Source organism: Coregonus clupeaformis, chromosome 37 (genome assembly GCF_020615455.1).
Source record: "Coregonus clupeaformis isolate EN_2021a chromosome 37, ASM2061545v1, whole genome shotgun sequence".
In the NCBI taxonomy this organism is placed as follows: Eukaryota; Metazoa; Chordata; class Actinopteri; order Salmoniformes; family Salmonidae; genus Coregonus; species Coregonus clupeaformis.
Window position 1 is genome coordinate 19757446 of NC_059228.1, and position 26026 is coordinate 19783471.

At 40.2% G+C, this 26026-nt stretch overlaps 1 protein-coding gene across 2 annotated transcripts in view; it reads left to right on the top strand.

The window, feature by feature from the left end:
• LOC121553317 (pro-neuregulin-3, membrane-bound isoform-like) overlaps positions 1–26026 on the top strand; it is a 433314-nt gene that overhangs the window by 388855 nt on the left and 18433 nt on the right. For both annotated transcript variants that reach the window (XM_041866342.2, XM_041866343.2), the window contains exons 5-7: positions 3124–3226; positions 4391–4517; positions 18695–18810. In XM_041866342.2, the coding sequence (XP_041722276.1) occupies positions 3124–3226; positions 4391–4517; positions 18695–18810 (346 nt within the window). The remainder of the gene's footprint in view (positions 1–3123; positions 3227–4390; positions 4518–18694; positions 18811–26026) is intronic.

Sequence of the window (26026 nt, forward strand, 5' to 3'; positions counted from 1 at the left end):
ACGGATATGGGCAAGTTCTGGAAATAATTTTGGAAAGTGGAAAGTATTTTTTTAAATTATCCATGATCGGAAAAAAAGTTATTTTCGGGTGCCAGCAAGCATCTTTCTCATGTCAGTCAGTCACAGAGTTTCTAAACCATACTGTCCTGTATTTGAGTCAGTCATGTGCGTGGTGTAAATAACTCAACTGGGTAGTTTGCCTGTCTGTAAAGAGAAGGGCGGGCTGTACGTAATTTCATAATTTCTCGCTTCATAATTTAGTCCAATCACTTTTCCTCAAGTTATCGGTCTAATCATTTAGATTGCTGCTGCCTGCTACTATGATAAATATGGCGAGGACGTTTGCTATCAAACTATCAATGTGCATAATATCTAACAAGTGGGGCAAGAGTAGGGAAAAAATATGAAAACGCTAATGGGCATTCTGACTGAGTGACAGCAATCTTAGCTGTTGAGGACAAAGACACAGACACACCCCTCCACACATTGGTCCTAATCTGCAGCTTTTATGCAGTGAGAACGTGCAGAGAGGTATTTTGCCAACATCTATTTAGGCATATTAAAACACTCACAAGTATCATGCGATCCGACTATCAACTGTCAATTAACTGGTACGATAATGAATACGAGTTTGGCCATGTTGGCACACCCCTAGTTTCCAGTGTGTATCAAGGATGGTCCACCACACAAAGGACATCCAGCCAACTTGACACAACTGTGGGAAGCATTGGAGTCAATAAGGGCCAGCATCCCTGTGGAACACTTTCGACACCTTGTAGGGTCCATGCCCCGATGAATTGAGGCTGTTTTGAGGGCAAAAGGGGGTGCAACTCAATATTAGGAAGGTGTATGTATCACTTGTAGCTATTGTCACTCTAACGTAATGTAATCATTACTGCATGGTTCTACCATTGTCCTGTTAAACCACATGACTAATTTGTTATTTGAATTGGAAAGAAAACAAATATGACCTTGTACCCTAACAAATACACATAATATTTGTAATTTAGGTCATATGATTTATTCAGAACCAGAGTGGATTCTGAATCAGTGAACCAGAGCACAGGGGTTGGTTTACTGTGGCTACAACTTCATGTACTGTAGGCCGCCCTTGACCTTGACAACACATTTTTAATTACCTCCAAACAGGGCTTGTATACAGCATTTATGACGTGCATCAGAGGAACAGAGTAAAACCTTTTCCCATTAGTGTATCATCATGGTACTCTGCAGGGAGGTTATGGGCACAGAAGATTCAGCTGTATGGACTAAAATAGTCCATGGAGCCCCACAGTGTAGGTGTCATAATACCCATAAAACCTAGCGGTGAAACAGGGAAATGGTTCCAATCGTCTTCCAACCATTCATTTTTCCCATAGGGAATTTTAGAAACACTTAAATTAAGGTCTGTGTTTTGTGTAGGCTTACCCTAGCGTGACGTTTTGACAACCATGTAAATCTCTCTCAGACAAGGTGACTTTTATCAATATATTCGTCTCTATTTACTCTCAGATTCGAAAAATGCAAATTAGCATCAAAGTAGACAACATGCAAGACTACAAATCCCTGTAAACTCCTGAACGTCATCTCTAGCTGACAACTTTGCTAACAGGTATTGTGTCAATTTAAAACTTTCACAAGACAGTTCACAGAATTGTCAATTTAAAGACATATTGCCAATTTATTCATAAAATTTTTTTGCGAACATTAGATAGTTAATCCAAAGATTGTACCTTTGCCTCGATTTGGCAGTCTCGTCCAGATCATCATGGCATTTGTAGTTCTTTATGATAGCCATATTAGCAGCTAATTAGCATTTCATTACTGGTGAATATATTGATAAAGGTCACCTTGTCCTAGAGAGATTTACACGATTATCAAAACGTCACGCCAGGGTAAGCTTACACGAAACACAGCCCTTATTTTAAGTTTCTAAAATCCCCTATGGGAAAAATGAATGGTGGAAAAACGATTGGAACCATTTCCTTGTTTGAACGCAAGGTTTTATGGGTATTATGACTCATATTGTGGTACTCTATTAACAGTGAGGTTGTTTTGTTTTGCAAGTGCCACTTTCCTACGTCTCCCACAAGGTTCCTCTCTTCTCATAATTACAGTAAACAAAGTTATGTGATGACTCAGGCTGATTAGATGCATCAAAACAAAAATACTGCCCCTTGAAAGTACTGGTGGGAGGGAGGGAGGTAGGTTAATTAGCCTAGCTCTCAAGTGTTTTGGCTTCAATATTGATTTTGATAAGATAAAGTAAATGAATGTATTACTGGGCCATGTTTGGTGTGTTCTACGGTTGGCTACGAAGGCCAATAGGAGCCTGGGGCTCTCCTGTTCTTCTTGGTCCAAACAGCACAACACTATAGGGCTACCTGGGTAAAACATTTTGGAAGATGGGACCAACACTTCCATAAATACTGAAGTTAAATTGAAATTGCAATACATGTATGTACAATATTCCTCTTCTATATGCATATGAGGATGTGTATTTTGTCATTCCTAAATGCCTTGCCTCATAATCATGTTAGACATGTGGATATGAAACTGTTTTGTCCTTCAACCCATTATATTGGTCAAAATGATTTGTCTTTTGCATGGATACAATTTTCCCCCATTTTGTGGGGATTTTTGTGTGGTGGTTCTCCCCAAGGTCTGCTGTACCAAATATAATCTGATTGATTGCCTATTAATGCTTTTGAAGGCAACTATGATTTACTTTTTCATATGAAAAGAGACAGATGCCATTTGTCACCCTTAATGGTGACCATTACAGCTATAACTATTACCTTCTGTATTCATACACGGCTACATAACAACTAGCATCTATGACAAGGCTTTGCATCCAATGGGGCTGATGATATGACGGTGTTGTTAAGAGTTTGGGTTTTAAAAATGGCATGTGAAAATTAGACATGAACATTATTATTACAGTAAGTTAAGGGCCATGTTTTATTTTCTGTGGTCATCTCCTTGTATGGATTTCTCTGTTTAACATTGGTTATGGGAGCGTCTCTATGGACACTAACTTCTCTCCCAGTCCTAGGATTTTCCTATTTTTGCTGTTTGTTCCTCCATCAATGTAAGCCCTTCCTCTTCTCTTCATTTCAACAGAGAACAAGGAGGTGTACAAGAGACAAGTACTGTCAATCACCTGCATCGCCGTGGGGATAAGCGTTCTGGGCACGCTCTGTATGGCTCTCTACTGTCGGAACAAGTGAGTGGACATGAGCACCCAGAGGATCTGATCTTAGTTCAGTTCATACACCTAAACCCATATAACACACCACAGGCAATTGGCTATTGATCTAGTTTCAGCTGACACTCCATGTCAAATACAGGTTTAGGATCCTAATTTTATCACCCTGTTGTTGCAGGACATTTCTAACTTCTAGTGCATTCAAGGTTTAAAAAGGTTTCTCCACTTTTCTCCAATTTCCACTTAAAAATGTCAGATTTGATTCTCCCTAACTAAAATGTATCAATCATTAATTATAATCCACACAATAATTCACATTTCCTTTTGCTGCAGGATTATTTTCCTGCTATGAGAAACTGGTAAAATTAAGATCCTACACCTCTAGCTACTGTAAGAATACAGATTCATAGTTGTATCCCTCCAAATAACGTTAAAGGGACATTTCATCACCTCCAGCACCACCCCAACATCCACATACACTGTATGTGAAAATGGCGCGTTTCTATGTTTTATGGAAAAAAAGATAGAGGAAGATAAGTGTTTCAAATGACATCATCAGTGTGCATCATGTGATTTTAACCAATTATGAGAAGGAACTGCCTAATAACGGTCTACTAAGTGGTTGATGATGTCATTGGAAACGCTTATCTTCCTCTATATATTTTTTACTACAAAACCTAGAAACGCGGCATATGTTGATGTTGAGGTGGTGCTGGAGATAATTAATATGAAGTTGATTTTCTTTTAAATTTCCCTTTAATACATTTGCATAGTTTTATGGATTAATGGATGACTAATAAGGTCAGATAGCTCTTGGCAGTTTGTTTTATTATATCGGTCAAACATCCAAGCTTTGATGGCAAACTGTCATTCAGGGTATATGGAGCAGGAAGACCTGTGATAAATGCATTGTAATTTCATAGGGTCTGTAATATAATGATGTGAGTGAGTGAGCAGCCTGACAACAAGATCATCGGATTAAACCATGATCTAGGGCCATTTGGAATTCATCTATAATGGAGTTAGAGCACAGGAACATATCAGCTCCATCAGAGACCCTCAATCTACACGTCCTCACTACAACAACTAGGGGTAGAGAGGCACAGAGTTGGGTCTGAGGGTTAAAGGCCAAGGCAATGCTGTGGTTTAGTTAACATGCCATGCACATGTACTCCCCCTCAGGAGACGCAGGGAAAAAGTCCAGGCCCACTTGAAAGAGAGTCGCAGCCTGAAGAACTACAGCGCCAATGCCTCTGCCCTGGAGTCCAAACCCGGCCTGAGGCCTAACACGGGCCTGCAGCTGCAGAATGTGAGTATAATGGGGGATTCTCCCCTTCCTCTACATCCTTCACTCTAAAGACATGTATCTAGGGTGACTGATCATGCTGTTGGCTTACATCTCATAACCATTTATGCAGAGTATCTTTGTCATGCAGAGCTGTTGGAGATGTGTTGTTCGCTCATGGGTGCAGCAGAAATCAGTCTACTTTGGAGATTGGCATGTTAAACAACAATTCCACCCCCCATCCACCCAAACCTAACTGTTCAGAATTAATGCTGTTAGCACATAAGTCTTTGAGAGAACACTGCTCAGTCATTTGGGACCCCTGGCTGGGTATTGTTGTATTCATCATCTGCTCAATAGCCTCTGACGACAGATCTATCTCAGATAATGCCAATCTGAGCTGTTTGCATGGCAAACACCACATTCATTTGAATGTCAATCAAAGTTAGTGCCTGTGCACCGGAGAAGGATGGGGATGTCTGGGTATCACACACCACTGCAGGTAGTTATAAAGGCATTGTTTTAATGTGATATGAGTCATTGCACCAATGTAGCCAGTACACATTAGAGTCCTGCATTGGGTCGGATACCCACGGTTCCTCGCGGGTGAGCCGCAATAGAATCAGCTGCTGGGTAGAATGAAAACATTATTTCCACCCATGGGTCGGCTCGCGGTTCAGAACAATTACATTGTGAGTCAGAAAGACTTTAAATGAAGATAATACACTTATAAACAACCTAGGAGCTTGTTGGTTTGGATTGTGTTGTGAATTCCATTCTGTGAGTGGCGAGGCAGACATAAGGCTACCAGACACACACGCATTGAGAGTGTGGAGCCGGGAACTGGCCCTTATTTGTGTGGTGCTTATGTTCCCTCTCCCCACGTGAGAATATGACACATTGCCAAGTTTAATTTCCATGGATAGCCTAGCTCATGCAAAAATGGTTAACATAGGTTGAGCAGCCCAGGTGACAGACCCCAGTCGATAGTAATAAAGTTCCTGAGGTTCCAGGACAAGGTGGCTGTTCTGGAGAGAGCCAAGAACCTGAGAGGAACCAACATCTTCCTCAACGAGGACTTCTCTGAAGCTGTGCGCCAGAGGCGAGAAGAACTGATCCCAGCCATGAAGGCTGCCAGAGAGCGTGGGGACATTGCTTACATCCGCTACGACAGGCTCATTGTCCACCCTCCCACCCAAAAGCCTGGAAGGGGGGAGAGAGTAGCTCCAACCCCGCATCACACACATACACACACACATACTCACAAATCCCGCGGCTATGCTAATGGGTATCTTCATGTGCGTGTAGATATTACTGTTCTCAGATTTTTTACTCATGGATGTTCGATGTGTATGAAAAATATTTGTTTTGCAAAAAGCTATACAGTATATCCATTGCTTTGCTGGAATGGAATTTGTAATGTATATTTGATTGTAATATGTGGTTGTCTCACTCACTGTAGGTCGCTCTGAATAAGATTAATCTAAATGACTAACATTTCAAATATAAATGTTTTACATACAGATCTCATATTACTGTATAGATTTTTTTATGATTTTTTGTATTGATGACACAAATGCATAATTGTTTTAGTTACATTTGACTGTGTAAAACATAGCAATACTACTTATTTCTCTGAGAGGGAGGCGGATATATACAATTTTGCAAAAAAAACATTATTATTTGTCTCTCTGAAATTAAACCATCAAGTGATAGATTTTAAACAAATACATGTCTGTCATTGAACAAACGCATGCCATGATTAGATAGTGGGGGGGAAAAACGCACCAATCGCTCTCATAATTTCATTAATCAATAAAAGCTAATTTAGCAACATTTCTGAAAATGGATATATAGCATTTTGGAATTAAACTCTTTATATGTAGCCTTAGAAATAAGGTTAATGAAATCAGTAACTTGCTTACATCAGATAACATTGACCACCTCTGAAACTCACTTAGATAATTCCTTTGATGATACAGTAGTAGCAATAAAGGGATATAAAATATATAGACGAGACAGGAATACCTATGGGGGAGGTGTTGCTATATATACTGTATATTCAGAGCCATATTCCTGTAAAGCTTAGAGAGGATCTCATGTCAAATGTTGTTGAAGTCCTGTGGTTGCAAGTTCACCTGCCTCATCTCAAGCCTATTATTGTAGGTGTTGCTACAGGCCACCAAGTGCTAACAATCAATATCTGGATAATATGTGTGAAATGCTTAATAGTGTATGTGATGTTAACAGAGAGGTCTCTTTTCTGGGTGACCTGAATATGGACTGGTTTTCATCAACCTGTCCGCTCAAGAGGAAGCTTCTCACTGTGACCAGTACCTGTAATCTGCACTTGATGGATTTATGACATTGTTTCTTCCAGTTATTGATAAGCATGCACCTATTAAGAAACTGACTGTTAGAACCGTTAAGGCTCCGTGGATTGATGAGGAATTTGAAAATTGTATGGTTGAGAGAGATTAAGCAAAAGCAGTGGCTAATAAGTCTGGCTGCACATCTGACTGGCTGACTTACTGCAAATTGAGAAATTATGTGACTAATCTGAACAAAAAAATAAGAAACTGTATTATGAAACTTAAAGAAATAATATAAAGTACTTTCAATGAAATTATGGGCAGAAAGACTAATTCAACTCCATCTTTCATTGAATCAGAAGTCTCATTCAACAATTTTTTTGTTGTTGATATTGGCAATTATTTTAATGACTATTTCATTGGCAAAGTGGGCAAATTTAGAAATTAAATGCCAACAACAAACTGTGAGCCATCATATTCATGCATGAAATACCTAATAATGAAAGAAAAGCATTGTAATTTAGAATTCTGTAAAGTTAGTGTGGGAGGGGTGGGGAAATGATTGTTGTCCATCAATAATGAGAAACCACCTCATATTGACAACTTAGATGGAAAGCTACTGAGGATGGTAGAAGACTATATTGTCACTCCTGTTTGTCATATCTTTAATCTAAGCCTGGAGAACAGTGTTTGTCCTCAAACCTGGAGGGAAGCTAAAGTCATTCCGCTACACAGTAAAGTACCCTTTACTTATTCTAACAGCCGACCAATCAGCTTGCTGCCGGCTCTTTGCTAACTTTTGGAGAAAGTGGTGTTTGACCGGATACAGTGCTATTTCTCTGTGAATAAACGAACAACATACTTTTAGCATGCTTATAGAGAAGGGCGCTCAACATGTACTGCCCTGACACAAATGACTGATGATTGGCTGAAATAAATTGATAATAAGAAGATTTTGAGAGCTGTAACGTTAGACTTCATTGCAGCCCTTGATATTATTGACCATAATCTGTTATTGACTAAATGTATGTGTCCAGGCTTTACATCCTCTGCCATATCATGGCTATCTATCCAATAGAACAGAGGGTGTTATTTAATGGAAGCTTCTCTATTGTAAAACATGTAGAGTAAAGTGTAGAGACTAAACTTTTTGGTGTCACCTTAGACCTTAGACTGTAAATGTTCATGGGCAAAGCATATTGATTCAATTGTTGTAGACATTGGGAGAGGTCTGTCTGTGATAAAGAGATGCTCAGCATTTTTAACAACACATTCGACCAAAAAGTCCTGCAGGCTCTAGTTTTATGTAATCTTGACTATTGCTCGGTGATATGGTCAAGTGAAGAAAGACCTAGAAAAGCTGCAGTTGGCCCAGAACAGAGCAGCAAGTCTTGCCCTTCAATGTACACACAGGGCTGATGTCAACATTGTGCATGTCAGTCTCTCTTGGCTTAAAGTAGAAGAGAGATTGACTGCATCAATTCTTGTTTTGGTGAGAAATATTATTGTGTGGAAAATTCCAAAATGTCTGTATAAACAACTTACATAAAGCTCTGACAGACATACTTACCCCACCAGACATGCCACCAGGGGTCTCTTCACAGTCCCCAAATCCAGAATGAATTCAAGGCACCGCACAGTATTATATAGAGCCATGATTGCATGGAACTCCCTTCCATCTCAAATAACTCAAGCAAACGGTTGTATCACCGCCTAGTATTACAACTGCTCGGCATCTGACCGTAAGGCACTACAGAGGGTAGTGCGTACGGCCCAGTACATCACTGGGGCCAAGCTTCCTGCCATCCAGGACCTATATACTAGGCTGTGTCAGAGGAAGGCCCAAAAAATTGTCAAAGACTCCAGTCACCCAAGTCATAGACTGTTCTCTCTGCTACCGCACGGCAAGCGGTACCGGAGCGCCAAGTCCAGGTCCAAAAGGCTCCTTCTACCCCCAAGCCATAAGACTGCTGAACAATTAATAAAATGGCCACCAGGACTATTTTTTACATTGACCCCCCCCTGTTTTTACACTGCTGCTACTCACTGTTCATTATCTACGCATAGTCACTTTACCCCTACCTACATGTACAAATTACCTCGACTAACCTGTACCCCCACACATTGACTCGGTACCGGTACCCCCTGTATATAGCCTTATTATTGTTATTTTATTGTGTTACTTTTTATTTTATATTTTACTTTAGTTTATTTAATATATATTTTCTTAACTCTTTTTCTTGAACCGCATTGTTGGTTAAGGGCTTGTAAGTAAGCTGTATTCGACGAATGTGACAAATAAAATTTGATTTCATTTGATTTGAAACAGAAGCATTTGCTTTCAAAACAAATAAAACAACACTTCATAGCACAATGCCTCTCCCCTATCTGACCTAATGAACTATTAGGCACATGTATATGTACTGATGTGTGGGTACCTGTCAGCAATGTGTGTAACTGTCAGTAGGACCTTTTTTTTCTATTCTGTTTTTAAATTTGTGTAGTTCAGTCCTTGAGCTGTTCTTGTCTATTGATGTTCTGTATGTGTTGTGTGGACCCCAGGAAGAGTAGCTGCTGCTTCAGCAACAGCTGATGGGGATCTGAATAAAATACTAACCGGATAAATAAAAAGAAAGGTTATGATAAGGGAATAGGCTACAATACCATCGTGAAAACAGGTGCTCTGTGAGTGAAATCCCCAGTTTGGAAGGACAACAACGTGGTAGATGGTTACACAGCCTGCAAGCAGGTAGGTCTATTTGTTTTCGATAATGCAGTTAATGATCAGTTAATTATTACATTAATTCAGACTTTCATTCATTAGACCATACGCAGGCCATGTAAAGTGTAAACCGGTGCGGCTGGTAAAAGTTTGAGTAGCCTACTAAATAAATGTAGCCTATTTTTTGCAGCCTATATTATATTCTGGGAATAGTTTATTTAAGTTTTAATTAGGCCTAAACTATTTGATTATCTAGACAATAATTATTTAATTTAAAGGTATTGTTTTTTATGTTGGCTATAGGCTTTCATTAGTTAAGAAGGCTAATTAAAAGGCTTTTTCTCAAAGTGATTTCAGTGACGCATCACATTTTAAAAATAGTTATTTATTCATGGCATTCTTTTTATCGAAATGTTGAATAGACATGCAGACAAATAAATTCATACAGGTAATAATAATAATAAATCATGCGTACTACTCTGGAGTCATAAAAACAATTAAATACATTCAGGGGCGCAACTTTGGTTTTAGAAGTGGGGAGGACAGAAGTATTATTATTTTATTTTTTATCCAGTAGGATAAACACTCCAAACAGCCTACCCGACCGCTCGGCGGCGTCCGCATGGTCCTAAAGCACACAGTTGGCTCTTTTTGTATCACATTCCAATGATAAAACTGTTGGGGGGGGGGGGGACGGGACAAAAATGCAATTTCAGAATGTGGGGGGGACGTGTCTCCCCCGTCCCCAGTGAAAGTTCTGCCCCTGAATTTATGTAATATGGCAGGTAATGGTTCGGCTCTCGGAACAGTTCTAAGTGGTGGGTCGGGTTGCAGAGAAAAATCTGTCCTGATGTCGAGTATCGGGTGGGGCTCGGAATTGATGTGGCCCACGTGGGATGGGTGCAGCTCCAAAAAACTGTGCAGGACTGTAGTACACATATGAAGTACTGTATTTTGTTACAGAATCCTGGTATTGCTATGTTGATTTTGGATTAAACTTGATACTACTGTTATTTGTTTTAAAGGTCCAATGCAGCTGTTTTTATCTCAATATCAATCTGAAGTACCTTACTGTGATTGTTTTCCATTAAAATGGTCAAAAAGACACAAGAATAGCTTATTAACAAAGAGCCATATCTCCAGCAAGAATTTTGCTAGGACTGTCTGGGAGTGGTCTGACTGGGGAGGGGAAAACTGAAAACGTGCTTTTATTGGCAGAGAGGTTTGGAACTCTCTTTCTTATTGGTCTATTAACTAATTTACTGCATGGCCAAAACTCCATCCCACCAAAACAGGCAGAAATTTCAGTCTGCCTTTTCAAACACTAAACACTTACACTAAAAGGGCATTTTCATCATTTTCACAATTTTGCAGTATTATTCCAACCTCATAGTGTGGAAATATATATATAAAACACAGAAAAATGCACTGCACTGGGCCTTTAATAACAGAATATGGCTGTTCTGTTTTCAATGCATCTTTCTAGACTGTTTTATTTCCACTGGAGTCTATTGGGAACTTATGCTAATGCAGGCAATTTGTTTCTTTTGTGCCTACCCACACATATATTGATATAGATTTTTGTCTGCAAGCTATCTGTTACCAGGATTTCACAACATGGCTGCCTGCGCTGGGGGGGGTCAGTGATAGTATCACACACACACCTCTACTCACTTCAACCCCCTACTCATTGTCAAATGATACGATTGCTCTAGCGTCTCGCGGTCTGGTTTTAAATCAATTGTGACCAAGGCTGCCTACCTGCCTGCAGCACTCTGTGATGGCTCACCCCTTGCTTTATGATGGCTCACCCCTCGCTTCATGATGGCTCACCCCTCGCTTCGTGATGGCTCACCCCTCACTTCGTGATTGCTCACTGCTCGCTTCATGATGGCTCACCCCTCGCTTTGTGATGGCTCACCCCTCAGGCTACAGCATTCTGCTAGAGGGAAAAAAATGGTCCTGACGACATCTTCGCACAATACAAATCCTAAATTCTGTGTCTGCTCTGGGTGGTGTGCAGATGAAACCCGCAGGCGTATAGCGGCCACTATCTCTCCTAGATTAAAACGTCCATTACACTAACGCGCTCCCCGCTGTGCCATAACAGCCACAGCCTTGGCGTCAATGCGCAGGCCTCGCCACATCTATTACATATTGCATAACCCCTCTCTTTATTGAGATGAATACCTGGGTTGATTTCATAAAGCAGTGCTGAGGTATCTGGCTCTGTGCAAAGCCTCTGACTGGTTTTGAAAATGAGCAAAGCCTCTGATTGGTTCTTAAAAGGAGCAAAGCTACTGGACTGACTGCAGGACACATCTGCTGCCTATTCCTCTTTTACCCATTAGATTAGTTCTAGAGAAAAGCATATTGGTATTGGGTGAGCAGTCTTGTGTATAGACTGTCCTAATTTTGGTCTGAAGTCCAAAGGATTAGCAGTATATTTGTTGTGAGTATCCTATACTGTATTTGTGGGTTTTCTGTCAGGACGCGTAACAAATTAACTTTAACTTTATGACCCTAGACTTTGCTTCAGTTATATCACACATATAGACATTATTCAATTCCGCATCATCAGGAATTAGTTAGTAATGCCATCCATCCAGTGTTAATTGATCCTTCTCCTGTGTGAGTTATTGTACCCTCTTAGTCAAGCTTACGGCACATTCCGTACCCTTGTGCAACAGCTAACTTTACATTTATTTTTCACATCTGGGAATAATTTATTAATGTATATATGGAAATAGTTTAGTGCCAAAAATAAGCGGTTAAGTACATGTAAAAACTTTAATTTAAATATTTTCCTGATCTGTCATAAATAGGAAGGACACTTCAGAACAAACTTTGTTTTGATTTTTTGGGGGGACTATCTGTTGTTCCATGTAGTGAATCTGTTATTCAATGCGTTTGTATGGGCTAATAGCAGTAAGACCAAATTCAATGTTAAATCAATAATTTTTTTAACATATTTTTTTATACTTCAATGGGTCTTACATTTCCAAATCAAATAACCAATTGATCCTTGGTATGACCTTCTTAAAACATATGTTAGCTTAGTAGAACCCCCGCACTCGGCTTAGACAGGGCTTAGACTCTAGGGGGTTTTAAAATCTCCAGTGTGCACATCGGCATGACCAATATGAGAGACCTGTAACTTGTACATCTACTAAAGTCACTATTGAAGAGAGTTTCTGGACAGCAAGAAAGTGACCTTCAAGGATTTCCTGCAGATCTTCTATGGCTTTATCATCCTTTTTACATCACATCTATGGTGCCTAATACTGTGCCCTCCCCCTGTCTACCCTCTTCCTGTCCATCTATGGTGCCTAATACTGTGCCCTCTTCCTGTCTACCCTCTTCCTGTCCATCTATGGTGCCTAATACTGTACCCTCTTCCAGTCTACCCTCTTCCTGTCCATCTATGGTGCCTAATACTGTGCCCTCTTCCTGTCTACCCTCTTCCTGTCCATCTATGGTGCCTAATACTGTGCCCTCCCCCTGTCTACCCTCTTCCTGTCCATCTATGGTGCCTAATACTGTACCCTCCCCCTGTCTACCCTCTTCCTGTCCATCTATGGTGCCTAATACTGTACCCTCCCCCTGTCTACCCTCTTCCTGTCCATCTATGGTGCCTAATACTGTACCCTCCCCCTGTCTACCCTCTTCCTGTCCACTGCTGCCAGGGATGACTTTGTCCTTTTGATAGGGAAACAGCATCAGTCCTGACTAAGTGAAGGAGACGTCATCATGACTTCTCAGCTTTATGACTAATAGCAGGATAGTGATCTCATTAGCTAGACTTTTGCTGTCTGTTCCTCGTCCTGAGCTGATCTTACTTTTGGATATTTGGACCTTGGACTCATAAGGATCCTTGACTTGTACCTGGTACATAATGAATACTGATACATTCATCATAGCATTAATAAGGAGGTATGGCTTTCAAATACGCAACATTAAATTCATGCAGCCAGATTGAAAAAGTTACTGTAATTCAAATGTGATTTTGGATTAATCACGTCAAATGAATGTTTTGTTGTTCGCTGAATGCAATATTTATTTTCAAGTTGATGCTAATAAAGTGTTATGAAATTGCAATTACTGTCAGAAATCTAGAGACTAGAGAGGGAGAAAGGAAATGAGGATGCATGAGAAAATGTGACACGCTCTCACACAATGAGACTATGACATTTCTTATTTCAAGTACAAGACAGCAAAATAGAAAGAGCTTTGGGGTATTAAAACTACACAAGGAAGAGTTGCAGAATGCCAGAGAAAAAGAGAGAGAAACTCATGGTTATAAAGCTTTTAAAAGAGAGCCAGACATGGCAGCAGACACGCTTCACCTCCCCGTTAATCCACCAAAACAAGACTTCCAGACTTCCACCAGCCATCCACAACAACACCGCAATTCTTTTTAAGCTGCCACTCTGTCGCCCTGTCACTCATCACTCAGCTTCCTGTATCCTGCCCTGTCATCAGTGCTTGCGGGCTGAAACTTCTTGACACACTCCGCCATGTAGATGTTAAGCAAATCGCTAATTAATATTCAGCGACATCGGCTGATGCAGTGGATTGATATCTCTAGTTTAAACTGACAGATTGTGATTGGACTCTAGGGGGTTAAAAGATGGTTCAGAGGCATATGTAGTCTTAACAATAAGGACTCATCCAGTTCTCAGTTGAAGCAACTCCAATAGTTTTCTCTGTAATTCTTGATTATCCTGTCTGCATGTACTGTTAAATGAGCTTGCCAACAAGTTAACCTGGTTGGATGCGCAAACCACCGCATTTAACCATGGCAAGGTGACTAGGAATATGTCAGAATACAAACAGTGTAGCTATTCACTCCGCAAGGCAATCAAACAACTAAAACGTCAGTAGAGACAAAGTGGAGTCGCAATTCAACGGCTCAGGCAAGAGACGTATGTAGCAGCGTCTACAGACAATCAAAGATTACAAAAGGAAAACCAGCCACGTCGCTGAGACCGACGTCTTGCTTCCGGACAAGCTAAACACCTTCATCGCCCGCTTTGAGGATAACACAGTGCCACCGACGCGGCCCGCTACCAAGGACTGTGGGCTCTCCTTCTTCGTGGCCAACGTGAGTAAAACATTCAAACGTGTTAACCGTTGCAAGGCTGCCGGCCCAGACGGCATCCCCAGCCGCGTCCTCAGAGCATGAGCAGACCAGCTGGCTGGTGTGTTTACGGACATATTCAATCTCTCCCTATCCCAGTCTGCTGTCCCCACATGCTTCAAGATGGCCACCATTTTTCCTGTACCCAAGAAAGCAAAGGTAACTGAATTAAAAGACTATCGCCCTGTAGCACTCACCTCTGTCATCATGAAGTGCTTTGAGAGACTAGTCAAGGATCATATCACCTCTACCTTACCTGCCACCCTAGACCCACTTCAATTTGCTTACCGCCCCAATAGATCCACAGACAATCGCCATCACTCTGCACACTGCCCTATCCCATCTGGACAAGAGGAATACCTATGTAAGAATGCAATTCATTTACTATAGCTCAGCATTCAACACCATAGTACCCTCCAAGTTCATCATTAAGCACGAGGCCCTTGGTCTGAACTCCGCCCTGTGCAACTGGGTCCTGGACTTCCTGACGGGCCGCCCCCAGGTGGTGAAGGTAGGAAACAACATCTCCACTTCGATGATCCTCAACACTGGGGCCCCACAAGGGTGCGTGCTCAGCCCAATTCCTGTACTCCCTGTTCACCCATGACTGCGTGGCCAAGCACGCCTCCAACTCAATCATCAAGTTTGCAGACGACACAACAGTAGTAGGCTTGATTACCAACAATGACAAGACAGCCTACAGGGAGGAGGTGAGGGCTCTGGGAGTGTGGTGCCAGGAAAATAACCTCTCACTCAACGTCATCAAAACAAAGGAGATGATCGTGGACTTTAGGAAACAGCAGAGGGTGCACCCCCCTATCCACATTGACGGGACCGCAGTGGAGAAGGTGGAAAGCTTCAAGTTCCTTGGCGTACACATCACTGACAAACTGAAATGGACCACCCACAAAGACAGAGTGGTGAAGAAGGCACAACAGAGCCTCTTCAACCTCAGGAGGCGAAATACATTTGGTTTGGCACCTAAAACCCTCACAAACCTCTACACAATTGAAAGCATCCTGTCGTGCTGTATCACCGCCTGGTACGGCAACTGCACCGCTCGCAACCACAAGGCTCCCCAGAGGGTGGTGCGGTCTGCACAACGCATTACCTGGGGAAAACTACCCTCCCTCCTGGACACCTACAGCACCTGAATACACAGGAAGGCCAAAAAGATCATCAAAGACATCAACCACCCGAGCCACTGCCTGTTCACCCCGCTATCGTCCAGAAGGCGAGGTCAGTACAGGTGCATCAAAGCTGGGACCGAGAGACTGAAAAACAGCTTCTATCTCAAGTCCATCAGACTGTTAAACAGCCATCACTAGCACATTAGAGGCTGCTGCCTATAGACATAGACTAGAAATCACTGGCCACTTTAAGAAATGGAACACTAGTTACTTTAATGTTTACATATCTTGCATTACTCATCTCATATGTATATACTGTATTCTATACTACTCTAATGTATCTTAGTCCATGCTGCTCTAACATCGTTTGTCCATATATGTACAGTTGAAGTCGGAAGTTTACATACACTTAGGTTGGAGTCATTAAAACTCGTTTTTCAACCACTCCACAAATTTCTTGGTAACAAACTATAGTTTTGGCAAGTCGGTTAGGACATCTACTTTGTGCATGACACAAGTAATTTTTCCAACAATTGTTTATAGACAGATTCTTTCACTTATAATTCACTGTATCACAATTCCAGTGGGTCAGAAGTTTACTGTGCCTTTAAACATCTTGGAAAATTCCAGAAAATTATGTCATGGCTTTAGAAAATTCTGATAGGCTAATTGACATAATTTGAGTCAATTGGAGGTGTACCTGTGGATGTATTTCAAGGCCTACCTTCAAACTCAGTCCCTCTTTGCTTGACATCATGGGAAAATCAAAAGAAATCAGCCAAAAAAATTGTAGACCTCCACAAGTCTGGTTCATCCTTGGGAGCAATTTCCAAATGCCTGAAGGTACCACGTTCATCTGTACAAATAATAGTACGCAAGTATAAACACCATGGGACCACGCAGCCGTCATACCGCTCAGGATGGAGACGCTTTCTGTCTCCTAGAGATGAACGTACTTTGGTGTGAAAAGTGCAAATCAATCCCAGAACAACAGCAAAGAACCTTGTGAAGATGCTGGAGGAAACAGGTACAGAAGTATCTATATCCAGAGTAAAACGAGTCCTATATCGACATAACCTGAAAGGCCGCTCAGCAACGAAGAAGCCACTGCACCAAAACCGCCATAAAAAAGCCAGACTATGGTTTGCAACTGCACATGGGGACAAAGATCGTACTTTTTGGAGAAATGTCCTCTGGTCTGATGAAACAAAAATAGAACTGTTTGGCCATAATGACCATCGTTATGTTTGGAGGAAAAAGGGGGAACTTGCAAGCCGAAGAACACCAACCCAACCGTGAAACACGGGGGTGGCAACATCATGCTGTGGGGGTGCTTTGCTGCAGGAGGGATTGGTGCACTTCACAAAATAGATGGCATCATGAGGAAGGAAAATTATGTGGATATATTGAAGCAACATCTCAAGACATCAGTCAGGAAGTTAAAGCTTGGCTGCAAATGGGTCTTCCAAATGGACAATGACCCCAAGCATACTTCCAAAGTTGTGGCAAAATGGCTTAAGGACAACAAAGTCAAGGTATTGGAGTGACCATCACAAAGCCCTGACCTCAATCCTATAGAAAATGTGTGGGCAGAACTGAAAAAGCGTGTGCGAGCAAGCAGGCCTACAAACCTTTTTACTAGGATTAAATGTCAGGAATTGTGAAAAACTGAGTTTAAATGTATTTGGCTAAGGTGTATGTAAACTTCCGACTTCAACTGTATATATGCTTAATTCATTCCTTACTTAGATTTGTGTGTATTGTGAAAATGTTAGATATTACTTGTTAGATATTACTGCAATGTCAGAGCTAGAAGCACAAGCATTTCACTACACCGGCAAATAACATCTGCTAAACACGTGTATGTGTCCAATAAAATTTTATTTTATTTGCATGAGTCCATCTATTTAACCCCGATTCTTACACCCATATTGGCACCATTTAAATTTGACCTAGTAATATTTCCATTGTGTCAGCAAATTAATTATTGGAGCTTTATTATCTCTAATGGCTCTCAGTGTGAGGAATTACCATTAAATCATGTTTACGCTCCAGGCTCTGGATGACAACAATAAAACAAATTAGATAAATTATTTAATATCATCTTATCTTGGATTAATGCATGGGGCAGCAGGTAGCTTAGTGGTTAAGAGCGTTGTGCCAGTAACTGAAAGGTTGCTGGTTCTAATCCCCGACTAGGTGAAAAATCTGTCGATGTGCCCTTGAGCAAGGCATTTAACCCTAATTGCTCCTGTAAGTCGCTCTGGATAAGAGCGTCTGCTAAATGACGTAAATGTAAAATGTGCCTGGTGTGAGTGTTGCACACGCCATCAGGGATTGTGGTACCAGGAACCTCCTTGGGTTAATCTGCTGTCTGTCCGGGTATAATATCAAAGTATACTCTGCTCCTCTACACCAGTCCTTTATCAACTATCTGCACTCCTCTGCTACACTTGAGATGTATAGCTCTACTTCTCTTTCACTCTCTCTTCTGTTCTCACTCATTGACATAGAAAGAGTGGAATAGATAGAGAGCAGGAATGCCATTGAAATTCCTGTAGTCATTCTTCTCTTGTCATGTAACGGTCTACCTCATGCTGTGGCACTCAAATGGGGAAGGTGTGTGAGCGTACTGAGTTATGTATATGAGTAATATAAATCTTTAGATATGACTCCAAAGGAACATGACCATTCCATACTGACTGGAAACGGAGTGATAAAAATATGAAATGTGTGCTTAGCTATCTGCATAGTCCAAACTTTATTGTATTGTATGCATAAACATGCAATATGATCTGTATAATCGATATGAGCCGTATAATCAATATAATCCGTGTAATGCAGTTGTAGGTTATAACCTGCACGTGAGTACATTTATGTCTTTGTTGATTTTGCAGTATTGTAAGAAGTCCTCCCAGCCACATGAGGGAGCTGTCTGGGAGTCCAGCTTTGCCCAGTGCAACACCACCCCTACCAACAACTCCAGAGGTCCAGGCACAGCAAAATACTACAGGTATGATACACTCACATAGAACTCAGTGTTCTGAATGATGAACACTTCTCTGTGAAACAACATCTTTCAGGGACAACGAATAATAATGATTATTATAATAATGTGATATGAAGTTTAGTTCAATGTCCCTTATAGTAATTCACTGAGACGCAGTGAAGAGAGAAATCAAATTAACCACATTACAGCGCAGCCAAAGATAATTGTAGATTTATTGAATGCTTTAAACAAAGAATTATAGTAATTACAATTGGTGATACACATGTTAATGTGCATATCTGTAACCGGGCTGAACATGCCAGCGAAGAGTCAGAGCTCTGACTCCAACCACATGACATGTTCTTTAAGAGCCAATTGCTGCATTACAATGAGTTCATATCCACATTGTAGAATACTGACTTAACTCTTTATACTACATTAGCTTCTTGGAAGACCACATATTTACTGTAGGCTATTGATGTATAACTCTGTAGACTTACATTACCCAAAAGCCCATGTGATTCAAATGTGATTCTATGTCGTGATTCTATGGGGCTTTTTTGGCAACAGCCTTGGCTGTGAATCCCATGTAATAGAACAGCGAGAGCTACACAGCAAAAAGTCCAGTGTTGAATTAACTCCCACAGAGTTGATTTCAACACTTTTTGAGGGTTTATATAGGTCCACACTCTCCAGAGTTAAATTAACACTTTCAAAATAGTTAAACATTTAACACTCTGCCAGAGTTCCTTTTTTAACTTGCAAAACAGAGTTAAAGTAACACTAAGGGATTAGACAACTAACACTGCTCCGAGTTAATTTTTTAAAACTATTTGTTTAGTGTTAATTTCACTCCCTAAAGTGTCAATTATCTACACTGATTTTTTTTTTTAAATGAATTGTTTATTTATTCAATATTATTTATGAATTAATTTAATATATACTTATATTAATAAGAATTAATCACAATAAACAATCATTGTCAAAAACATTTATTTGTGCCTTTTCTCCCTTGCAGTCAGTTGAATTAAAACATTGTGAATGAAGGTATAATGTACATACTTTCATCTGAAACATTGTATGAGTTTTGAATATCAAACGGTTTATGAAAGCTCAGACATTTTTAGTAGACATCTTTCCGCACTACGTAATACTCTGAATGCATGTTGATGGTCATCAAAATTCTCTGTAAATAGCTTGTTTGTCAAAAAAAAAAATGGATCTTCAACCAAAAGTACATCACTTATTTGACAAAAGACTTGCATGTCTTCTTCCATTGCACTGCAAATAACTAGTCCAGCTTTATACTCTACACCATCAACTTTAACCCAACTAGTTGAGAAAACATATTTTGACAAGATCGTTTCAAGCATTTCATTGTTGACGACATTCTCATCTCTGAAGAGAAAAGATTTAATTGGCCCATACTCATTTTGTTTGAGGGTGAAGTTTTCCCAGTGATAAGCAATGGCCATCTGATGCTTTTTAGCAAGCGATTTGGTTATGTTTTTGAAATTTTTAAAACAATCTTTAAACAGCTTGTGTTTGGCCTCAAACCTCATACACCACGTATATAATAAGGGGCCAATTTTCCTTATAGAAGATGGGTAATGGATCATAAAATGATGCTTAGGTATCAAGTTTCTATGTGGATACAAGTGCTTAAATAGTTTGTGGTGGTCAACAATCAAATGCTTTAAATATATTGTCATACCTAGAGTGAGAGAAGGTGAAAAAACTATGTTCATTATTTGAAGTAACAACAGTAACAAATTCCAGTTTTTGTTTCCTGCAGGAATAATGTCACCAAACAACAGTGGGATGTTTTTCACAAGACACAATGTCTGAATTGAATTCAAACCAATGCCATTGCCAACACTCTCCAAAATAATCTTTGTAGGACGATTTTTTCGTTCTAAAAATCCATAATCAAAACCATAAATCCTGGAAAGGAAGTCCTGTTCTGACATAAAGTGTTGTGTGAGATATCCAAAAAGCAATTTGATCTCATACTGAACCACACCCTCAAGAAGATCATGCATGATATCAAATGAATAGTTATTACAAACATGGAAATACTTCAATGAATGAAGTGTAGATATTTTTTTCAAACCATAAAGTGACTTCAATTGTGGGTTTTCCTGGAGAGACTGGCAATGCATTTCAAACATATCTTTTCCACGAAGGATCACCTTAGGATCATCCTCACTGTATACCGTTTGACAATCATTCTTCTCAATCAAACAAAGGCGACAGAAATGACGGCTACTGAATGACTCATTAAAACCAAGAATTGTGTGCATCCCTAGATTATCTCCAGTGATCTGACAGATTGTACCATATACCTGCTCATCTGAAAATGGAAGACTTAGCCCTTGGCTTTCTAGTTTTTTCAAATCATTTATCAACGGTTCTAGTATAACATCAAAACCATACTTGTGCAGATCTTGGGGGAAAGTTTCTTACAACAAAATAAAGAGAGCCAATTTTGTGAATTCCACGTTTGGAGCCAAGGGGATTGGCTGTTTCAAAATCATCATAGTATAGTTGGATTTGTAATGCATGTCTATCAGCTGTAAACAAAGGGTGGGTTTTAAAATAATTTCCATCAAAAAAGTCAGTATAAGTGTCAGGCTCTGATCTACACTCTTTCTTTAGCAAAACACAAATGTCTGGATTTCTGCACATATATAAAAGTATCCTTCACAGGTACTTGATCATAAGTACCGGATTTCTGATTTCGCCTGTTGTCATATCTCACTCCCAGTGTTATTTCTACTGGCTCGTCAACTCCCCATTTTTGGTGGAAGTATTTATTTTGTTTCCATTCTGTATTTAGATTCGTGAACGGGTTTTCATAATCTTCAAAAGATTCATTTATCACAGATATGTTGGTGTCAGTTATAGGTAAAGCAGAAATAGCTGTATGCTTTGCTTGTGAGCGAATCTCACTTGTTAGTTCTTCCTAATCTCCTACAATTGAGGATACCAAACTGTTGGAATTCCCACTCACCTGTAATTTGGCCACGATGGATGCACACATTTCTTTAGTTGGATCTTTAGTAAGTCCTGAATCATTGCTCTCAGAATAAACACTGGAAGAGTTACATTGATTTTGTGGATTAAATGTGTCCTCCAAAGCATGTGCCTGAGATGAAGTTGCAACTGGCTCACTAGATGAACATGCAACAGTTGAAGTTTGAGCAATTTGCTGAACATTACTATGAACACTATTAAGGTGCTTCCGAAAACCTGTATATGTTAGGAACTGATGCCTACAGCCTTGCTGAGAACAAAACAATTTGAACTTGGGTCCAGGATAGTAACCATGTTCAACACTTAAATGTGAAATCAACTGTAATATAGACACATGAAACAGGTCAACATTATTATAGCGTCTTACTCACAGGGTGAGAGTGCTACTGGCTGGTTAAGCAGTCTCGCTCTCAAGTCTTTAACTCTGGGTGACTCCTTCATTTTCCCCATATCAATGTTATACACTGTTGTCTGCAGGAATGTGTAAAAATTCACAAGTGCCACATCGTAAGACAAATTAAACACAAAATGTGCTTTGAAAAGTTCATCACATGCCCCGAGGGAGCGGTTTGCCTTGCATGGGATGAGACGCTTATCCATTGTGATGTAGAAGCTCTCAATCCTGCTCTTCTGACGCCCAACAGCGAGGAGGTACGGCTGCTGACCCTGCTGGTTGCGGAGATGCTCCTCCACACTGCAGCATGACTAGGGTTGAGATCAGAAAACTGAAAATTAGACACAAGAATAATGTGCAGCCACAGAGAAAACTACATTATAGAAGTGATTATTCAAACATATTTTCATTGGCTAGTGCAAGATGGGAATGAAGACTTAATTACAATTCCATCCACTTTTTAACAACCCTCATTTACATATGTGGCTAAGAAGGTGACGTGACAAATTATTATAATCACCTTAATAATATAATTACCTTATGAAAGACAACAAGTCTCTCAACTGCATCACATGCACTAATTTTTGGAGACTTCAGTCCCCCTAGAGGTGGTGGAAGGAGATGTAACAGCAACAACGGGGAAGCCATTTCTTGGTCGTAGGCTGAGGACAAAGAGTCACAAGAATTAACTGAAAACTCTTCAAATGTAATACTTTTCAAGTTTGAATGAGAACAGGGAGGCATTATGAGAACGTTTTGAACCGTCATCCATCTATTAGTCACATTTATCCCAAAAATCAGATCAACGTTCAGAGATACACAGAATAAACAAATGAAATATTATTGCAGTTATAGTTTAACTGCAATTATAGCAAATTTATTAAAATTAAAACAACTCACTTGTTGCCTCATCGAGATCACTTCCTGGGGGACTTTCTGCTGACTGCACCAAGCGACACAACTCTGGTGTTGAGGTGAGCCGCTTAGACTCTTTTATGACATTTGGCTTGAAGAACAAATCCCATTTCTGAAGAAGCCTGGAGGATGTGTCGTCATCAAATAGGAGAGTGAAGTCTTGGTCCACCTTTAAGAAAGAAGATATTAAACTACTACTACTACTTCAGGAAATACTTTCAAATTTCAAGCCATTCTAAACATCTCATCCCAAACTTACCAATCCTTTTGTATCCAGGAATCTTGGGAAGCTGGAGAGGATATCAACACTTCTGCCTGGGTCATTAACGAGCTTCTGACGGTGCTGAAAGGTCTCTCTCATCTTCTGGATAATCAGGGAATTGTCTGTGTATGGTTGAGCAAAGACATGACTTTTCACCATCAAGCTGCCTTTCAACATTAACAGTCCTTTGGAAATTTGGGCCCCCTGGAGAAAAGTCAATTTGGCTATTTGGTGGCAGTGCAGATCCTCGACGAATCTTCCTCTGGACTGTTTTCAGACGCCAAGAAATGTATCCTGTGCTGCTTGCAGCATCATAGAAGTGTTCCTGAAATGAAAAAAAATGAAAAGAAATGCGTTGTCATACCAGGCTCATGAGAAATCTCACGGAATTCAAATATCAATGTCGTCCACACAGTTTTGTGTCACAACATGACATGAAAGAGTTAACAATAATAATGCCTATTACATAGCCCTTCTTGGAGTATGGATCCTTGAGGGAAGGGAACAACATCACTATCCCACGTGCATAATCTTCTCTGATTGCTTTAGTGGGGTGGTGCCTGAGAGGAGATATTAAATTAGTACATTTATGCAATGGCCATGCAGTTATTTGGCACAAATAAAAACAATGTGAAACAAACATACCCATAATTGTCAATCATGTGAGCCACCAGGATGTTAACCATTTTTCTTCTTGCAGCATCTGTTAGGGTTTCTGTTGTTTGGTACTCCTGTAGTACTTCTTCACCCCCAGACTTGCCTCTTAGCACAGCTTCAATCAACTAATAAAAAACAAAAACATTAGAATACAAAACATGGTGATAAATAGCTTTTCTAGAGACTCAGAGTGAAAAAATGTTAAAGCATTAAGAAACCTGTTCAGCAGACACAGCATCACGTGTATCCTCAATTCTTTGTCTCTTGCTAGGGATATCATCTAGGATTATAGTTGATGCACTTGAGCTGAAGCTTGAGTCAGACGTCTCAGAAGCAGAAGACAAGGAGAAATCAGAGAATTCTAAAGGAATAGAAAAAATTCAAATAATTATATTATGTAAGGTGTAAAGTGCTTTATTATACCTGCCTTGATATCTCACCCTGATCTGAGAATACTGTCAGCACCACATTGCCTTGTCCAACGAGGTCGCTGAATATTTCTGCATCAACTTCTGTCCCTGTTGCATCCTTGTATATAACTTTTGCATCAGGTGGCAGGCAAAATCTCTCGATGACTGGAAAAGATAGTAAGGTCAAACTGAATGTGCCTTTGAAGTCAGCACTGTTTCTTGCCTCACAGCCGATAACTGTTCACGTTAAATACATACTTCCACCACTGTATAATCCTTAAATAGACCTAGAGCATTTTCCCTCACATAACCCATTCCCTCTTAAGTCCAAATTTAAAAATTGATGATTGGCTTTTTTATTGACTGTTTTGGTGTATATTAATACTTTACACTCTATGAAGCACACATTACAGAACTGAAAATGATTAGCAATTTAACCCCATTTACCGTATAGAAGAGTCTGATAAAGGCATGTAAAGAAATCAGAATCGACAACATTAAGGAGCTTGCACTTGCAGCTTTTAAAAGAACATGGGTGTGGTTTAAAACCTTTTTCATAAGCCATGCTAACCGTTTTCATGGAATTGCATAAAGTCAAACCGTCCTTCATCCTCATCCAGCTTCACATATTTCTGCTGTTGGCTGTACTTCACCTGGACCAGCATTTTGACTGAGACATGCAAGGAAGTTTGACAAAGTAAATAAACATTTTTTTATTTTATTTTAATTTTTGTATTTCACCTTTATTTAACCAGGTAAACCAGTTGAGAACAAGTTCTCATTTACAACTGCGACCTGGCCAAGATAAAGCAAAGCAGTGCGATAAAAACAACAACAGAGAGTTACATATGGGGTAAAACAAAACAAAGTCAAAAATACAACAGAAATACATATAATATACAGTGTGTGCAAATTTAGCAAGTTATGGAGGTAAGGCAATAAAATAGGCTATAGTGCAAAATAATTACAATTAGTATTAACACTGGAATGATAGATGTGCAAGAGATGATGTGCAAATAGAGATACTGGGGTACAAATGAGCAAAATAAATAGTTGGGCGGGCTAATTTCAGATGGGCTGTGAACAGGTGCAGTGATCGGTAAGGTGCTTTGACAACTGATGCTTAAAGTTAGTGAGGGAGATAAGTGTCTCCAGCTTCAGAGATTTTTGCAATTTGTTCCCGTCATTGGCAGCAGAGAACTGGAAGGAATTGCGGCCAAAGGAGGTGTTGGCTTTGGGGATGACCAGTGAGATATACCCGCTGGAGCGCAGACTACGGGTGGGTGTTGCTATGGTGACCAATGAGCTAAGATAAGGCGGGGATTTGCCTAGCAGTGATTTATAGATGGCCTGGAGCCAGTGGGTTTGGCGACGAATATGTAGTGAGGACCAGCCAACAAGAGCGTACAGGTCACAGTGGTGGGTATTATATGGGGCTTTGGAGACAAAACGGATGGCACTGTGATAGACTACATCCAATTTGCTGAGTAGAGTGTTGGAGGCTATTTTGTAAATGACATCGCCGAAGTCAAGGATCGGTAGGATAGTCAGTTTTACGAGGGCATG